The sequence below is a fragment of the Malaclemys terrapin genome, chromosome 6 (genome assembly GCF_027887155.1).
Source record: "Malaclemys terrapin pileata isolate rMalTer1 chromosome 6, rMalTer1.hap1, whole genome shotgun sequence".
In the NCBI taxonomy this organism is placed as follows: Eukaryota; Metazoa; Chordata; order Testudines; family Emydidae; genus Malaclemys; species Malaclemys terrapin.
The window spans coordinates 132,197,187-132,215,043 of record NC_071510.1 but is presented as its reverse complement, the minus strand read 5'-3'; the positions used below and the strand labels follow the sequence as shown (position 1 = coordinate 132,215,043).

The window sequence follows — 17,857 nt, the reverse complement described above, 5'->3', positions numbered from 1 at the left end:
TTTTTCCCCTTCTTTCTTTCTTCCCGTTGAATGTTTTTCCATTTAATTAAGATGAGTATAACTCTAACTCGAGGGTGCTGCTTATTACCTCGCTAACCATATCCTGGGCTCACTGACTCAGCCTTCGGAACTTATTTGCTATATAAGCAATCGTGCCTCCAGCCTTTATTTTAAATTTAGCCCAAAATAGGTTGATAATCTTGTAAACAGATTATCCCTCAAGTTATCATTATTTTATTTCTACAGCACTTTAGGGGAGCAAGTAGCTTTACAAATAAGTGACAAGCTACTCCCAATGAGCTAACAAGCCTGTCAAACGCCACAGCAAGGAGTAACAAGGAAAGGAATGGGGAGGCCTTTTCCTTTGTGTGCGTTTTACAGCTACCTTTCTAAAGAATTTCAAAGGGTGTTTATTATAAAGGAACAGCATAAGTCTTCAAACTCTTAAGGATTTTCTTCTCTCTCTGGGGATGTCTGAACAACAACTTTCTATACAAATATTGCGAAAAGAGTAGATGCAGAATCTATGAACAAGACGTGAAGCAAAATGGATGTGCACACTTTTGTATAGTACAGTATATATTATATAGACTATGCCACAAGCACACACTATAAAACAGAAACAGACAAAACACAGACATGACTACTGGAGGTGAAGTACCATGTACTGATATAGGAGAGAAAGGTATGCTTGTGAAGAAATGCAGACAATATAAATGGATCAGAACAGGGGCAGATATACAATGAGCACTTACAAGTGGAATTTCTCCTCCCAAACAGGGTTCAGATTCCCAAAAATTGTTTTAGTTCTCTTCTTTGTTTTGCCAACTTGAACTGTCACATATGGATCACTGGATCCAGTTTTGTCCTTGGCCTGCAGACCCTGAGCACAAACCACTGTGGAGAAAATAATAATAAAGTTTTGCTATAAGCCTGCAGTGCTAGACGACGTGTGCATGTACTGTATGATGGAACAACTTACTGCACAGGAATGCTTACCAATGACAGCCTCTCAGTTTAACACAGAGTCACAGATTCCAAGGCCAGAAGTGACCATTGTGATCATCTTGTCTGAACTCCTGTATAACACAGACCATAGAACTGCCCCAAAATAATTCCTGGATCAGATCTCTTAGAAAAACATGCAGTCCTGACTTACAAATGGTCAGTGATGGAGAATCCACCACAGCCCCTGATAAGTTGTTCCAGTGGTTATTCTCACTGCTAAAATTTACATCTTATTTCCAGTCTGAATTTGTCTAGCTTCAGCTTACCGGTGATAGTGATTTTCGCTGACCATTTGGAGGTGCCATCAAGCACACTCTGTTTCACGGTCTTCATTTGCTGAGCATGCGTTAATTTGCTCTCACTAAAAACATCTCTGATCAAGTCAAAGATTTCTGGCTTGTTCCGTTCCCGAATCTTCATGCGATCCTTCATGGCCATGATGATGTTCTGGGTCCGATCCTCTGCTCCATGTTTAGAGCTCTTCTCTGCTGCTCCTGTGTACAGTAAGGCATGGAACAGTCACCAAACCCTTGTAAACAGAGAAATCGTATTCGTTATGTTACAAAATCATGACCACAGGGATCAAGTTTATTGTAATAAAAAAAAAATCAGTTGATAAGATATGTTGTGATAATCGGGACTACAAATTTACCCTAACTGGCAGCTCAACTGTGAAAAGTGAATGACAGTCATAGAACGTCACAAGAGCCCTTATAACAAATAAATGTTGATGGGAAAGGGTGCAAAAGGGAGACAGACTGAATTAGTCCAAACAAGACGGCCTCCTGGGATAATTCAAGGACTGTGTTAAGATCATGCCTTGTGAACAAGAAGAGTGTGGGAATGGAAAAATCAGCAAACCAAAACTGGTGTGCTGGATAGTAAGCCTAACTGACAAAATAATGAAGGGACAGGGCTGTTTTGCCCATCACTATCTTTTGAGGTACTTTAAAAAAAAAAAAAAAAAAGAAAGAAAGAGCAAGAGGAAAATTGGTGAAACAATCCCAGCAACTCCTGTGACCCCAGGATCTATCATAACACTCCTGGGCCTTTGCCACCCTAATGCTGAGAGATGTTCTGACCAGACCAGTTCAAAACGTGGGACCTAGATGACATTGCCGCCTCCATGGGCTCTGACTGAACCCAAACCCCTATCTGGGATGTGAGATGTTGAGTTCTCTCCATCCCTACCCCTCCTCCCGTGAACTCATTCCTTCCCCGCCTTACTTATTCTCTTCCCTATCGCTCTCCTTTTTCCTTCTGTCTAGTAAGAGTCTGGTTTGGCTGGCTAAGACTGGGTATTTTGCAATACTGCCGTAAACCTATGACCAGAGAGGCAAGTAAAAGCAATGTCCTAAACAGCCCAATCCTTGCACAACTTTGCCAGGTCTTAGAGTGGCTAATAAGACCAGACAATGCGTCTGTGTTTTTCCAGCAGTGAAAGTGCAAGTGAAAGTGCAAGTGAAAGTCAACACCAGAGAGCAGCTGCATTTTCTGTCTTTGCCCTTCTTGTCTGCCCCCTTGTGTGTGCATTTCTCTTGTTTTGTCTTCTTAAGAAACAGGATAAGACTTCAACAGCACCAGCCCATCTTAACACACTTCTTCCCTTTTCCCCAAAAAGGGAAATTACCATAATCTAAAAGACTCCCCAAAAAAGGGAGATTCCTTCTAAAAACACTCTCCAGCTAGAGGGAAAGGGAACAGGGAATGCTGTTAAAATAAATGCCTTACTTCATAATTTACATTTCAAATGTTTTAACCTTTTCTCTCTTCTTTTCTGCATCTTTAATAAAAAGTTCTAAAAGATGTTTAATGGTGTTTTCTACATGGTACTAAGCAGGCTGAGGTCCCTGTGTACCCAACCCCGAATCTTGTTTAGTGCTGTTTAATGTTGGACACTGACGGTCACGTTAACACCTGTAACTCTTTGGGACCATTTATTTCACCTAAATTAATACAAGAGCTGTTCAATTCAATGCCTCTTGCCACTGACCAGACTGAAGTTGGGATTGAAAAGTGGTGGCCAAATGTCAACTAAAGAGGCAGCAGCTAATCAGTCCCACTGTCATATCAGATACATTTAAGAAATAAATACTATAGATGTGGATTCCAGGAACCATTTTAAATACTGTGCTTTAATCGGCCAAACAAGGCATAAAAGGAACATAAGATGTGCTTCGTAGAGGAATATTTTCTATTGTAAGCCCAATTTGCATCCACATCCATCTTCAAAAGCTTCTCTTCATGTGAAATATATAGCCAGAAGACACTTACAACAAAATTTGAGTGGAATCAGACAATGTGTTCCTGAGAGATGTCGGGTGACCAGATGAGACGAGATGAGATGAAATATTGGGACACCTCTGGGGGGAGGGAGAGGCAAAAAAAAAAAAAAAAAAAAAAAAAAAAAGCCGAGTGATCCCGGCGGCGCAAAATATTGGGACAAAAATTGCGTCCCGACCGATCTTTGTTGTCTGGCCACCCTAGAGAGATGGCACTTTGAAAAATTGGTATGTTTCACTTTTTGAAATACCTTTTAACTAGGGCTGTCGATTAAAGTGATTAACTGAAAAAAATTAATCATTTAAAAAATTAATCGTGATTAATTGCACTCAAACAATAGAATACCAATTGAAATGTATTAAATATTTGTTGATGTTTTTCTACATTTTCAAATATATCAATTTCAATTACAACACAGAATACAAAGTGTGCAGTGCTCACTTTATATTATTTTATTACAAGTATTTGCACGGTAAAAATGATCAAAGAAATAATATTTTTCAATTCACCTCATACAAGTACCATAATGCAATCTCTTTATCGTGAAACTACAACTTGCAAAAGTAGGTTTTTTGTGTTACATAACTGCACTCAAACTCAAAAGTGTAAAACTTTAGAGCCTACAAGTCCACTCAGTCCTACTTCTTGTTCAGCCAATCGCTAAGACAAACAAGTTTATTTACATTTGCAGAAGACAATGCTGCCTGCTTCTTGTTTAGGTCACCTGAAAGTGAGAACAGGCGTTCGCATGGCACTTTTGTAGCCGGCATTGCAAGCTATTTATGTGCCAGATATGCTAAACATTCACATGCCCCTTCATGCTTTGGCCATTGTTGCAGAGGACATGCATCCATGCTGATGACACTCGTTAAAAAATGATGCGTTAATTAAATTTGTGACTGAACTCCTTGGGGGAGAATTGTAGGTTTACAGCTCTGTTTTACCCACATTCTGCCATATATTTCATGTTATGGCAGTCCCAGATGATGACCTAGCACATGTTTGTTTTAAGAACACTTTCCCTGCAGATTTGACAAAACGCAAAGAAGGTACCAATGTGAGATTTCTAAAGATAGCTACAGCACTCAACCCAAGGTTTAAGAATCTGAAGTGCCTTCCAAAATCTGAGAGGGATGAGGTGTGGAGCATGCTTTCAGAAGTCTTAAAAGAGCAACACTCTGATGCAGAAACTACAGAACCCGAACCACCAAAATAGAAAATCAACCTCCTGCTGGTGGCATTTGACTCAGATAATGAAAATGAACATGCGTCAGTCCGCACTGCTTTGGATCATTATCAAGCATAACCCGTCATCAGCATGAACGCATGTCCTCTGGAAGCATCAAGGTTGGAGCATGAAGGGACATATGAATCTTTAGCACATTTGGCATGTAAACATCTTGCAATGCCGGCTACAACAGTGCCATGCAAACGCCTGTTCTCACTTTCAGGTGACATTGTAAACAAGAAGCAGGCAGCATTATCTTCTGCAAATGTAAATAAACTTGTTTGTCTCAGCGACTGGCTGAACAAGAAGTAGAACTGATTGGACCTGTAGGCTCTAAAGTTTTACATTGTTTTGTTTTTGAGTGCAGTTATGTAATAAAAAACCTACATTTGCAAGTTATACTTTCACGATAAAGAGATTGCATTATGGTACTTGTATGAGGTGAAATGAAAAATATTATTTCTTTTGTTTTTTTACAGTGCAAATATTTGTAATAAAAATAACTATAAAGTGAGCACTGTACACTGTGTATTCTGTGTTGTAATTGCAATCAATATATTTGAAAATGTAGAAAAACAAAAATATTTAAATAAATGGTATTCTATTAGTGTTTAACAGTGCAATTAATTGTGATTAATTTTTTTTTTAAATCGCTTGACAGCCCTACTGTTTTTCTGTAAATATCTCAAAAACCGCTTGCTCTAGAAATTGCAAAACTGAATTACAGGTCTGTCGCATCTTACGTGCATTTAACATGCGCGATTTCAGCTTTACGCAGTCAGCAATAAATAAATAAATAAAATACTGTACTTTTAGTGCGGGCGATTCTGCCCGCCATTCAACTCAATGCAATTTTGACTATACGCGGTTTTCGCTTTACGCGCTAACCACGGAACGGAACCCCCGCGTAAGATGAGACAGGCCTGTAACTTCACAGGAAATCTATACACATTAAGAAGATTTTAGCTGAGATTTTTAGAAGTGCCGAAGCAACCAAGACTTTCCATGGGACTTGTGCTCTTAAGTGAATGAGATACTTCTAGAAATGTCAGCCTGAGTGCACAGGAGAGTTTCTGATAAAGCTGGATTTTTATTTCTGCATGATTTGCTCCACATTTTTGAACATCTGAAGAGATGCAGGTGACAGCAGACTTCTATACAAAGTTCAGTACAGTCACTTACTCCACAGTAACAGTAATTCTTCGAGAGGATCCCACTGTAGTTGCACATGCTCACGCGTGCAAGATCAGTTTTTTTTTTTTTTGTTTGTTTTTTAAAATAGCAGTGTCTGTCAGGCCATGCATGAGCCTTGTGCCTCCCTGTGCTCCTGCGTGATGGCATAAAGGGCACCGCAAATGCAACCTTCCCTCAGATTCTGCCATTCAAAGATTTGAGAATTCTGAAAGTAGGGATGGAGCCTAATGGGATCCACACGGACTATGACACCTCGAAGAACTACAGTTACTGCAGCATGTTGCCTGATTTTAGGAGACTAATATTATTGTTTATCTATATGAGTTATAGCCTCACCAATTAATCTGATCAGAAGATAATAAGGTCAAAAAGATTGTAGTACTGCTCTCTTGAATTTGGCATCTGATCTAGTGGCTAAATCCAGTACATAATATTTCACAAAGGCAGGGGGTTACCCCATAGCACGCTCGGTAGATTTTGGATATTGGCACGTTTCTGAAGCAGGCAGAGAATGTCACTTGATATCTGGAGTGGTGAGCCTTGATCTTCAGTGGGAAAGGTACATCAGTCAACTGGCAACTTGAGATAAACTGTGTTATCCACTTAGATATTCTCTGTAATGAGATGGCCTGACCTTTGGAACAGCTGGCTATAACCAGAAAAACAGGAAGACACTTTTGAATGGTTTCATTATGTTGATGTAATAAAGCTGGGCTCTGAAACATCTGGAGCATGTAACTTCTTCTCTCCTAGTGCAGAATGGGCAAATTAATGGATTAATGGAGATAGAATTCTGCGATCCCTTGGGGGGATGAGCTGAGGATAAAGGTTTCAGCACCACTTTGTTGCCACTATTTACCTCTCTCCATTCTGAAAACTGACCATTTATTCCTACCTTTGTTTCCTATCTTTTAACCAGTTACTGATCCCATGAGAGGACCTCCCTCGTATCCCATGACAGCTTACTTTGCTTAAGAAGCTTTGGTGAGGAACCTTGTCAGAAGCTTTCAGAAAAATCTAAGTACACTATATCCACTGAATCATAGAATCATAGACTATCAGGGTTGGAAGGGACCTCAAGAGGTCATCTAGTCCAACCCCCTGCTCAAAGCAGGACCAATTCCCAACTAATTCATCCCAGCCAGGGCTTTGTCAAGCCGGGCCTTAAAAACCTCAAAGGAAGGAGACTCCACCACCTCCCTAGGTAACGCATTCCAGTGCTTCACCACCCTCCTAGTGAAATAGTGTTTCCTAATATCCAGCCTGGACCTCCCCCACTGCAACTTGAGACCATTGCTCCTTGTTCTGTCATCTGCCACCACTGAGAACAGCCGAGCTCCATCCTCTTTGGAACCCCCCTTCAGGTAGTTGAAGGCTGCTATCAAATCCCCCCTCATTCTTCTCTTCTGGAGACTAAACAATCCCAGTTCCCTCAGCCTCTCCTCATAAGTCATGTGCTCCAGATCCCTAATCATTTTTGTTGCCCTCCGCTGGACTCTTTCCAATTTTTCCACATCCTTCTTGTAGTGTGGGTCCCAAAACTGGACACCGTACTCCAGATGAGGCCTCACCAATGTCGAATAAAGGGAAACGATCACGTTCCTCGATCTGCTCGCAATGCCCCTACTTATACAGCCCAAAATGCCGCTAGCCTTCTTGGCAACAAGAGCACACTGTTGACTCATATCCAGCTTCTCGTCCACTGTGACCCCTAGGTCTTTTTCTGCAGAACTGCTGCCTAGCCATTCGGTCCCTAGTCTGTAGCAGGGCATGGGATTCTTCCGTCCTAAGTGCAGGACTCTGCACTTGTCCTTGTTGAACCTCATCAGGGTTTTTTTTTGGCCCAATCCTCTAATTTGTCTAGGTCTCTCTGTATCCGATCCCTACCCTCTAGTGTATCTACCACACCTCCTAGTTTAGTGTCATCTGCAAACTTGCTGAGAGTGCAGTCCACACCATCCTCCAGATCATTAATAAAGATATTAAACAAAACTAGCTCCAGGACAGACTCTTGGTGCACTCCGCTTGAAACCGGCTGCCAACTAGACATGGAGCCATTGATCACTGTCGGGCTCAACGGGTAATCTAGCCAGCTTTCTATCCACCTTACAGTCCATTCATCCAGCCCATACTTCTTTAACTTGGCGGCAAGAATACTGTGGGAGATCGTATCAAAAGCTTTGCTAAAGTCAAGGAATAGCACATCCACTGCTTTCCCGTCATCCACAGAGCCAGTTATCTCATCATAGAAGGCAATTAGGTTAGTCAGGCACGACTTCCCCTTTGTGAATCCATGCTGACTGTTCCTGATCACTTTCCTCTCCTCTAAGTGTTTCATAATTGTTTCCTTGAGGACCTGCTCCATGATATTTCCAGGGCCTGTAGTTCCCCGGATCCTCCTCCTTCCCTTTTTTAAAGATGGGCACTACATTAGCCTTTTTCCAGTCATCTGGGACCTCCCCCAATCGCCATGAGTTTTCAAAAATAATGGCTAATGGCTCTGCAATCTCATCTGCCAACTCCTTTAGCACCCTCGGATGCAGCGCATCCGGCCCCATGGACTTGTGCACTTCCAGTTTTTCTAAATAGTCCTGAACCACTTTTTTCTCCACAGAGGGCTGATCACCTTCTCCCCATATTGTGCTGCCCAGTGCAGCAGTCTGGGAGCTGACCTTGTTCGTGAAGACAGAGGCAAAAAAACATTGAGTACATTAGCTTTTTCCACATCCTCGGTCACTACGTTGCCTCCCTCATTCAGTAAGGGGCCCACACTTTCCTTGACTTTCTTCTTGTTGCTAACATACCTGAAGAAACCCTTCTTGTTACTCTTAACATCTCTTGCTAGCTGCAACTCCAAGTGTGATTTGCCCTTCCTGATTTCACTCCTGCATGCCTGAGAAATATTTTTATACTCCTCCCTGGTCATTTGTCCAATCTTCCACTTCTTGTAAGCTTCTTTTTTGCGTTTAAGATCAGCAAGGATTTCACTGTTTAGCCAAGCTGGTCGCCTGCCATATTTACTATTCTTTCTACACATCGGGATGGTTTGTTCCTGCAACCGCAATAAGGATTCTTTAAAATACAGCCAGCTCTCCTGGACCCCTTTGCCCTTCATGTTATTCTCCCAGGGGATCCTGCCCATCTGTTCCCTGAGGGAGTCAAAGTCTGCTTTTCTGAAGTCCAGGGTCCGTATTCTGCTGCTCTCCTTTCTTCCTTGTGTCAGGATCCTGAACTCAACCATCTCATGGTCACTGCCTCCCAGGTTCCCATCCACTTTTGCTTCCCCTACTAATTCTTCCCTGTTTGTGAGCAGCAGGTCAAGAAAAGCTCTGCCCCTAGTTAGTTTCTCCAGCACTTGCACCAGGAAATTGTCCCCTACACTTTCCAAAAACTTCCTGGATTGTCTGTGCACCGCTGTATTGCTCTCCCAGCAGATATCAGGGTGATTAAAGTCTCCCATGAGAACCACGGCCTGCGATCTAGCAACTTCTGCTAGTTGCCAGAAGAAAGCCTCATCCACCTCATCCCCCTGGTCTGGTGGTCTATAGCAGACTCCAACCACGACATCACCCTTGTTGCTCACACTTCTCAACTTTATCCAGAGACTCTCAGGTTTCTGCAGTTTCCTACCAGAGCTCTGAGCAGTCATGCTCCTCTCTTACATACAATGCAACTCCCCCACCTTTTCTGCCCTGCCTGTCCTTCCTGAACAGTTTATATCCATCCATGATAGTACTCTAGTCATGTGAGTTATCCCACCAAGTCTCTGTTATTCCAACCGCATCATAGTTCCCTGACTGTGCCAGGACTTCCAGTTCTCCCTGCTTGTTTCCCAGGCTTCTTGCATTTGTGTATAGGCACTTAAGATAACTCATCGATCGTCCCTCTCTCTCAGTCTGAGAAAGGAGTCCTCCCCTCTTGCACTCTCCTGCTTGTGCTTCCTCCCAGGATCCCATTTCCCCACTTACCTCAGGGCTTTGGTCTCCTTCCCCCGGTGAACCTAGTTTAAAGCCCTCCTCACTAGGTTAGCCAGCCTGCTGGCGAAGATGCTCTTCCCTCTCTTCATTAGGTGGAGCCCGTCTCTGCCTAGCACTCCTTCTTGGAACACCATCCTATGGTCGAAGAATCCAAAGCCTTCTCTCCGACACCACCTGCGTAGCTATTCGTTCACTTCCACAATTCGACGGTCTCTACCCAGGCCTTTTCCTTGCACAGGGAGGATGGACGAGACCACCACTTGCGCCTCAAACTCCTTTATCCTTCTTCCCAGAGCCACGTAGTCTGCAGTGATCCGCTGAAGGTCATTCTTGGCAGTATCACTGGTGCCCACGTGGAGAAGCAGGAAGGGGTAGCGAATCCCCCTTGTCCACGTGCTTGTTGACCCCCTCAAAGAATTCTAGTAGATTGGTGAGGCATGATTTCCCTTTCCAAAACCACGTTGACTCTTCCCCAACAAATTATGTTTATCTAGGTGTCTGACAATTCTGTTCTTTACTATAGTTTCAGGAAGAAAGTGGCTGTTTCCCAGGAGAGAATTCTATTTTGTAAATGGAGCCTGATAGCTCACAACCCAGAGGTCCTGGAATGACTTGAAATCAATCACTGGCACTGGTGTTACTCTCTCACCTGATGATGACAAGGACGACTCTTTGGGAGGCAACAGAAGTTTCTGCTGCTGTCCCTTGGTTGTAACCTCAAGCTGCTTGTGGAGGCCAATATCCTGCTCTGACATGGAGGGCCTTGCTAATGACACCATTCCTTGTCTTCCTTCGTGCTTGGGAGAGGAATCTGATCTGGGACCTGTGCAGAAATAGGCCTCAATAAGGCCAATATGGCCAAAGTGGCACATTGTAAGGATTCTGGCCAAGGTTGACACTGGCTGGTCCAGAGCCAGTGACGTCTTGCTTGAGATGAGGCTCCAAACGGGATCCTCTAGTATCCCTTCTTTAGGGCCACTTTCTGAATGTGGAAGACAGAGGTTCCTACTTGATAACAGTGAAACTGCATAGGTCGGCGAGGATGATGAGTATATGCCTTCGAACAGTGCAGGCTTGGTACTGGTTGGGGTGTCCCAAAGTCTCAGAGGGAGATGCCAATTCCTCTGTTAAGATATATCTTGGGCTCTTGGTGAGTTTGGCCACTGGTACCAATGTCAGTATGTGGTTGATCCTTCTCCAGTCTTAGAGTACACCCAGGGCCGGCTCCAGGGTTTTGGCCGCCCCAAGCAGCCAAAAAAAAGTCCAGTTTGGACTCTCACCTTCAGCCCCCAACTAAAACCTCTCCAGCGCCTCATCAAGGATCTACAACCTATCCTGAAAGATGATCCCTCACACTCATAGATCTTGGGAGACAGACCTGTCCTCACTTCCAGACAACCCCCCAACCTGAAGCAAATACTCACCAGCAACCACACATCACTGAACAAAAACACTGACCCAGGAACCTATCCTTGCAACAAAGCCTGATACCAACTCTGTCCACATATCTATTCAAGTGACATCATCATAGGACCTAATCACATCAGCCACACCATCAGGGGCTTGTTCACCTGCACATCTACCAATGTGATATATGCCATCATGTGCCAGCAATGCCCCTCTGCCATGTACATTGGCCAAACTGGACAGTCTCTACGTAAAAGAATTAATAGACACAAATCTGACATCTGGAATCATAACATTCAAAAACCAGTGGGAGAACACTTTAACCTGTCTGGTCATTCAGTGACAGACCAGCGGGCGGCAATTTTGCAACAGAAAGGCTTCAAAAACAGACTCCAATGAGAAACGACTGAGCTGGAATTGATATGCAAACTAGATACAATCAATTTAGGTTTGAATAGAGACTGGGAATGGCTGAGCCATTACAAACATTGAATTTATCTCCCCATGTAAGTATTCTCACACTTCTTATCAAACTGTCTGTACTGGGCTATCTTGATTATCACTTCAAAAGTTTTTTTCTCTTACTTAATTGGCCTCTCAGAGTTGGTAAGACAACTCCCACCTGTTCATGCTCTCTGTATGTGTGTATCAGGGGGTAGCCATGTTAGTCTGTATCTACAAAAACAACAAAGAGTCTGGTGGCACCTTAAAGACTAACAGATAAATCTGTTAGTCTTTAAGGTGCCACCAGACTCTTTGTTGTTTTTGTATGTGTGTATATATATCTCCTCAATATATGTTCCATTCTGTGCATTTGAAGAAGTGGGTTTTAGCCCACGAAAGCTTATGCTCTAATAAATTTGTTAGTCTCTAAGGTGCCACAAGTACTCCTGTTCTTTTTGCAGATACAGACTAACACGGCTGCTACTCTGAAGCTTACTGAGAGAAACCGAAGAAGTAAACAGTCCCTAAGCAATCCAATCCCTAAGAGCTTCAGTGGCATGGGTAGAAGTGTTCTGTTTTTCAGCATTACTTTTGGAGGAAATCACTGACCACACAACACGTGACTGTAAATGATTTGCTATAAATGATAGACAATTCCTAACTTTAAGGCCTGCTTGCTCTTGCAACACCACTATGGTTTCTATAGCAAGTCAATGTAAGGGAATTAATTATCTGTATAATGTAAGTAAGGGCTTTAAACTAGGTTCGACGGGGACAGGTGAGCAAAGCCCACAGGTAAGTGGGGAACATGGAGACCGGGGAAATGAGGGAGTGTGGGCTATATTGGCAGAGAGAAAGGAGAGTCAGGAAAAAACTGGGAGGAAAGATCAAACCAGTATCTTAGATGCCTATATACAAATGCGAGAAGTATGGGGAATAAGCAGGAAGAACTGGAAGTGCTAATAAATAAATACAACTATGACATTGTTGGCATCACTGAAACTTGGTGGGATAATACACATGATTGGAATGTTGGTGTGGATGGGTACAGCTTGCTCAGGAAGGATAGACAGGGGAAAAAGGGAGGAGGTGTTGCCTTATATATTAAAAATGTACACACTTGGACTGAGGTAGAGATGGACATAGGAGACGGAAGTGTTGAGAGTCTCTGGGTTAGGCTTAAAGGGGCAAAAAACAAGGGAGATGTCATGCTAGGCGTCTACTACAGGCCACCTAACCAGGTGGAAGAGGTGGATGAGGCTTTTTTCAAGCAACTAACAAAATCATCCAAAGCCCAAGATTTGGTGGTGATGGGGGACTTCAACTATCCGGATATATGTTGGGAAAATAACACAGCGGGGAACAGACTATCCAACAAATTCTTGGACTGCATTGGAGACAACTTTTTATTTCAGAAGGTTGAAAAAGCTACTAGGGGGGAAGCTGTTCTAGACTTGATTTTAACAAATAGGGAGGAACTCGTTGAGAATGTGAAAGTAGAAGGCAGCCTGGGTGAAAGTGATCATGAAATCATAGACTTTGCAATTCTAAGGAAGGGTAGAAGGGAGAACAGCAAAATAGAGACAATGGATTTCAGGAAGGCAGATTTTGGGAAGCTCAGAGAGCTGATAGGTAAGGTCCCATGGGAATCAAGACTGAGGGGAAAAACAACTGAGGAGAGTTGGCAGTTTTTCAAAGGGACACTATTAAGGGCCCAAAAGCAAGCTATTCCGCTGGTTAGGAAAGATAGAAAATGTGGCAAAAGACCACCTTGGCTTAACCACGAGATCTTGCACGATCTAAAAAATAAAAAGGAGTCATATAAAAAATGGAAACTAGGACAGATTACAAAGGATGAATATAGGCAAACAACACAGGAATGCAGGGGCAAGATTAGAAAGGCAAAGGCACAAAATGAGCTCAAACTAGCTACGGGAATAAAAGGAAACAAGAAGACTTTTTATCAATACATTAGAAGCAAGAGGAAGACCAAAGACAGGGTAGGCCCACTGCTTAGTGAAGAGGGAGAAACAGTAACAGGAAACTTGGAAATGGCAGAGATGCTTAATGACTTCTTTGTTTCGGTCTTCACCGAGAAGTCTGAAGGAATGCCTAACATAGTGAATGCTAATGGGAAGGGGGTAGGTTTAGCGGATAAAATAAAAAAAGAACAAGTTAAACATCACTTAGAAAAGTTAGATGCCTGCAAGTCACCCGGGCCTGATGAAATGCATCCTAGAATACTCAAGGAGCTAATAGAGGAGGTATCTGAGCCTCTAGCTATTATCTTTGGAAAGTCATGGGAGACGGGAGAGATTCCAGAAGACTGGAAAAGGGCAAATATAGTGCCCATCTATAAAAAGGGAAATAAAAACAACCCAGGTAACTACAGACCAGTTAGTTTAACTTCTGTGCCAGGGAAGATAATGGAGCAAGTAATTAAGGAAATCGTCTGCCAACACTTGGAAGGTGGTAAGGTGATAGGGAATAGCCAGCATGGATTTGTGAAGAACAAATCATGTCAAACCAATCTGATAGCTTTCTTTGATAGGATAACGAGCCTTGTGGATAAGGGTGAAGCGGTGGATGTGGTATACCTAGACTTTAGTAAGGCATTTGATACGGTCTCGCATGATATTCTTATCGATAAACTAGGCAAATACAAATTAGATGGGGCTACTATAAGGTGGGTGCATAACTGGCTGGATAATCGTACTCAGAGAGTTGTTATTAATGGTTCCCAATCCTGCTGGAAAGGCGTAACGAGTGGGGTACCGCAGGGGTCTGTTTTGGGACCGGCTCTGTTCAATATCTTCATCAACGACTTAGATATTGGCATAGAAAGTACGCTTATTAAGTTTGCGGATGATACCAAACTGGGAGGGATTGCAACTACTTTGGAGGACAGGGTCATAATTCAAAATGATCTGGACAAATTGGAGAAATGGTCTGAGTTAAACAGGATGAAGTTTAACAAAGACAAATGCAAAGTGCTCCACTTAGGAAGGAAAAATCAATTTCACACATACAGAATGGGAAAAGACTGTCTAGGAAGGAGTACGGCAGAAAGGGATCTAGGGGTTATAGTGGACCACAAGCTAAATATGAGTCAACAGTGTGATGCTGTTGCAAAAAAAGCAAACATGATTCTGGGATGCATTAACAGGTGTGTTGTGAGCAAGACACGAGAAGTCATTCTTCCGCTCTACTCTGCTCTGGTTAGGCCTCAGCTGGAGTATTGTGTCCAGTTCTGGGCGCCGCATTTTAAAAAAGATGTGGAGAAATTGGAAAGGGTCCAAAGAAGAGCAACAAGAATGATTAAAGGTCTTGAGAACATGACCTATGAAGGAAGGCTGAAAGAATTGGGTTTGTTTAGTTTGGAAAAGAGAAGACTGAGAGGGGACATGATAGCAGTTTTCAGGTATATAAAAGGGTGTCATAAGGAGGAGGGAGAGAACTTGTTCACCTTAGCCTCTAAGGATAGAACCAGAAACAATGGGTTTAAACTGCAGCAAGGGAGGTCTAGATTGGACATTAGGAAAAAGTTCCTAACTGTCAGGGTGGTTAAACACTGGAACAAATTGCCTAGGGAGGTTGTGGAATCTCCATCTCTGGAGATATTTAAGAGTAGGTTAGATAAATGTCTATTAGGGATGGTCTAGGCAGTATTTGGTCCTGCCATGCGGGCAGGGGACTGGACTCTATGACCTCTCGAGGTCCCTTCCAGTCCTAGAATCTATGAATCTATGAATCTATGGTACCAATGGAAATCCAAAATCCAAAACACATTAGGTGTGTGAAGATGGAGAGTGGTTTCAAATGGTAACATCCAGTAGTAAACATGAGCCCTTGTTCATTCCATTTTTTGAAGGCGGTTTTATGTCAGTTTGAAGGTTTTCTGTATAAGAATAAACTCTGTTCCAGTGAATGACTGCAATGGCAGAGTTCAAAGGCCTGAAGAACATACAAGATCTTGAGCTGCTCAGTGCCCTATACATAGGGTTTGGATGTCCCCAATGCGCTCTCTAGAAATCAGTCATGGTATGGGTCAATCTGGCAGTGGATGCAGAGTGGTTTGGTTCCCTCTGCATCCACTCACAGATCGACCCATACCGTGACTGATCACAACTATCAGTGAAGCATAACAGCACTGGCAGTTTAATGGAAAAAAATCAAGACAGCAGCATTGGTGGTATAGAAGACAGCTGTTCAGTAGAGGAGAATGCTTGGAAATTATTTGTTTTAGAACTTAAAATAGACATTCAAATGTAAAGTAAGGATATTCTTACTCATTCTGGGCAAATATTTCCCCAAACAGAATATTGGGAGCAAACAGGTGCTTTAATTGCTCAGCATGGAAAATGAAATATTTATCATGACTGCAAACATACCTTTCACACAGGACAATCCAATTTCAGAGCCAGTTTCTGAGGTCATAATATGTTCAGAGTCTAATAAGCAAAAGTTTCCTGTTCACAAAAAATGTTATTGGCTTCCAATCTCAAATCGAAAACTATCTGAAGAAGTTTAAAGTGAACTTAAGCTCCAGGAGTCCAAATGGCATGAGAAGCCAGAAATAATTAACATGGTGTTCATCTGGCGTGGAAGCTAAACCCTTCTTGTCAGATGCCAACATAGCCGCAGCAATCCACATGTCATTAGCTATGAGTTGATGACTGCAGTACATGGCGATGAGGGAAGCTCCAGATGGTCTAATGTTCAGTGGCCTGTCTTCTGAGTAGCACAGACCAACAAGAACACATGACCCTAGCATCATGCATGCCACATTGGTTCCCTATTCAATAAAAGATTCAGTTTAAGACCTTGCAGATCCTTTATTTTAAGACCCTCAAACGACTGAGCCCTGGCTATCTCAGGGACTAGCCACAACAATTGTAATCCTCGGGCAGGATGGAATTAATAGCATGAAAAAAATCAGACACAGGAGTAAGACACTGGGGCATCTCAGTGGCTGGTCCATGGCTGTGCAACTTCCTTCAACGAGGATCTTACCATCAGAACATTCTCACTCTGAAAACCCTTCAAAACTCTGCTCCCTCTACTTCTCCGCCCTCATTTCTTAGCGTCACGGCCACTCATCGCCAACCTTCGTTTCCCCCATTTATACCAGTCATCTTCCAGCTACTCCCACAAAGATATTTAAGGCTTGGGAGTCCTTTGGGCATTACTACAATTAACAGTGCCGGGGCCATGTTCAGAGTGAGGGATAAAAGCCATCTTTTCCCAGTAGCTTTCCCTTAGGGATTTCAACAATAGCTTGATGTGAAAGAGGATAAAAAGAAAGGAAGGAAGAGTGGGAGTACTAATGGAAAAAACTTCTAGCACATCTGAAGATGGCAGTAAAAGGGGATGAGAGTATCTTCTCTTGACCAATTAATTAAGTACAGTAACTCCTCACTTAACTTTGTAGTTATATTCCTGAAAAATGTGACTAAGCGAAACCATGTTAAGCGAATCCAATTTTCCCATAAGAATTAATGTAAATGAGGGGGTTACATTCCAGGGAATTTTTCGCACCAAACAAAAGACTGACTCTCTCTCTCTCTCTCTCTCTCTCTCTATGTATATATATATATATATATACACACAGACACACATATAATATATACACACACACACACACACACACACACACACAGTTTTAAACAATGGTGGAGGAGTCAGAGGGTGGGATATTTCCCTTATTGCTAAATGATGAACTAGCAATTGGCTGAGCCCTCAAGGGTTAACTCTGTCTCTACACAAGGCAGCAAGAATGGAGGGAGAAATGGGCATTTCCCTTAAGTACGCTGCCTTGTTAATTAGATCAGCTTGCGGAGACCGCAGCTGCTGCAAGCTCCTCCATCCTGAGCCCTGGTGTGTCCCCCTGCTCTATGGAAGATTCATAGATTCTAGGACTGGAAGGGACCTCGAGAGGTCATCGAGTCCAGTCCCCTGCCCGCATGGCAGGACCAAATACTGTCTAGACCATCCCTGATAGACATTTATCTAACCTACTCTTAAATATCTCCAGAGATGGAGATTCCACAACCTCCCGAGGCAATTTATTCCAGTGTTTAACCACCCTGACAGTTAGGAACTTTTTCCTGATGTCCAACCTAAACCTCCCTTGCTGCAGTTTAAGCCCATTGCTTCTTGTTCTATCCTTAGAGGCTAAGGTGAACAAGTTTTCTCCCTCCTCCTCATGACACCCTTTTAGATACCTGAAAACTGCTATCATGTCCCCTCTCAGTCTTCTCTTTTCCAAACTAAACAAACCCAATTCTTTCAGCCTTCCTTCATAGGTCATGTTCTC

General features: G+C 42.8%; 1 protein-coding gene across 4 annotated transcripts in view; it reads right to left on the bottom strand.

Moving 5' to 3' along the window:
* UNC13B (unc-13 homolog B) overlaps positions 1-17,857 on the bottom strand; it is a 380,304-nt gene that overhangs the window by 124,188 nt on the left and 238,259 nt on the right. For all 4 annotated transcript variants that reach the window (XM_054031597.1, XM_054031595.1, XM_054031596.1 and 1 more), the window contains 2 exons: positions 1,275-1,502; positions 756-897 (listed from right to left, as the gene is read on the bottom strand). In XM_054031597.1, the coding sequence (XP_053887572.1) occupies positions 756-897; positions 1,275-1,502 (370 nt within the window). The remainder of the gene's footprint in view (positions 1-755; positions 898-1,274; positions 1,503-17,857) is intronic.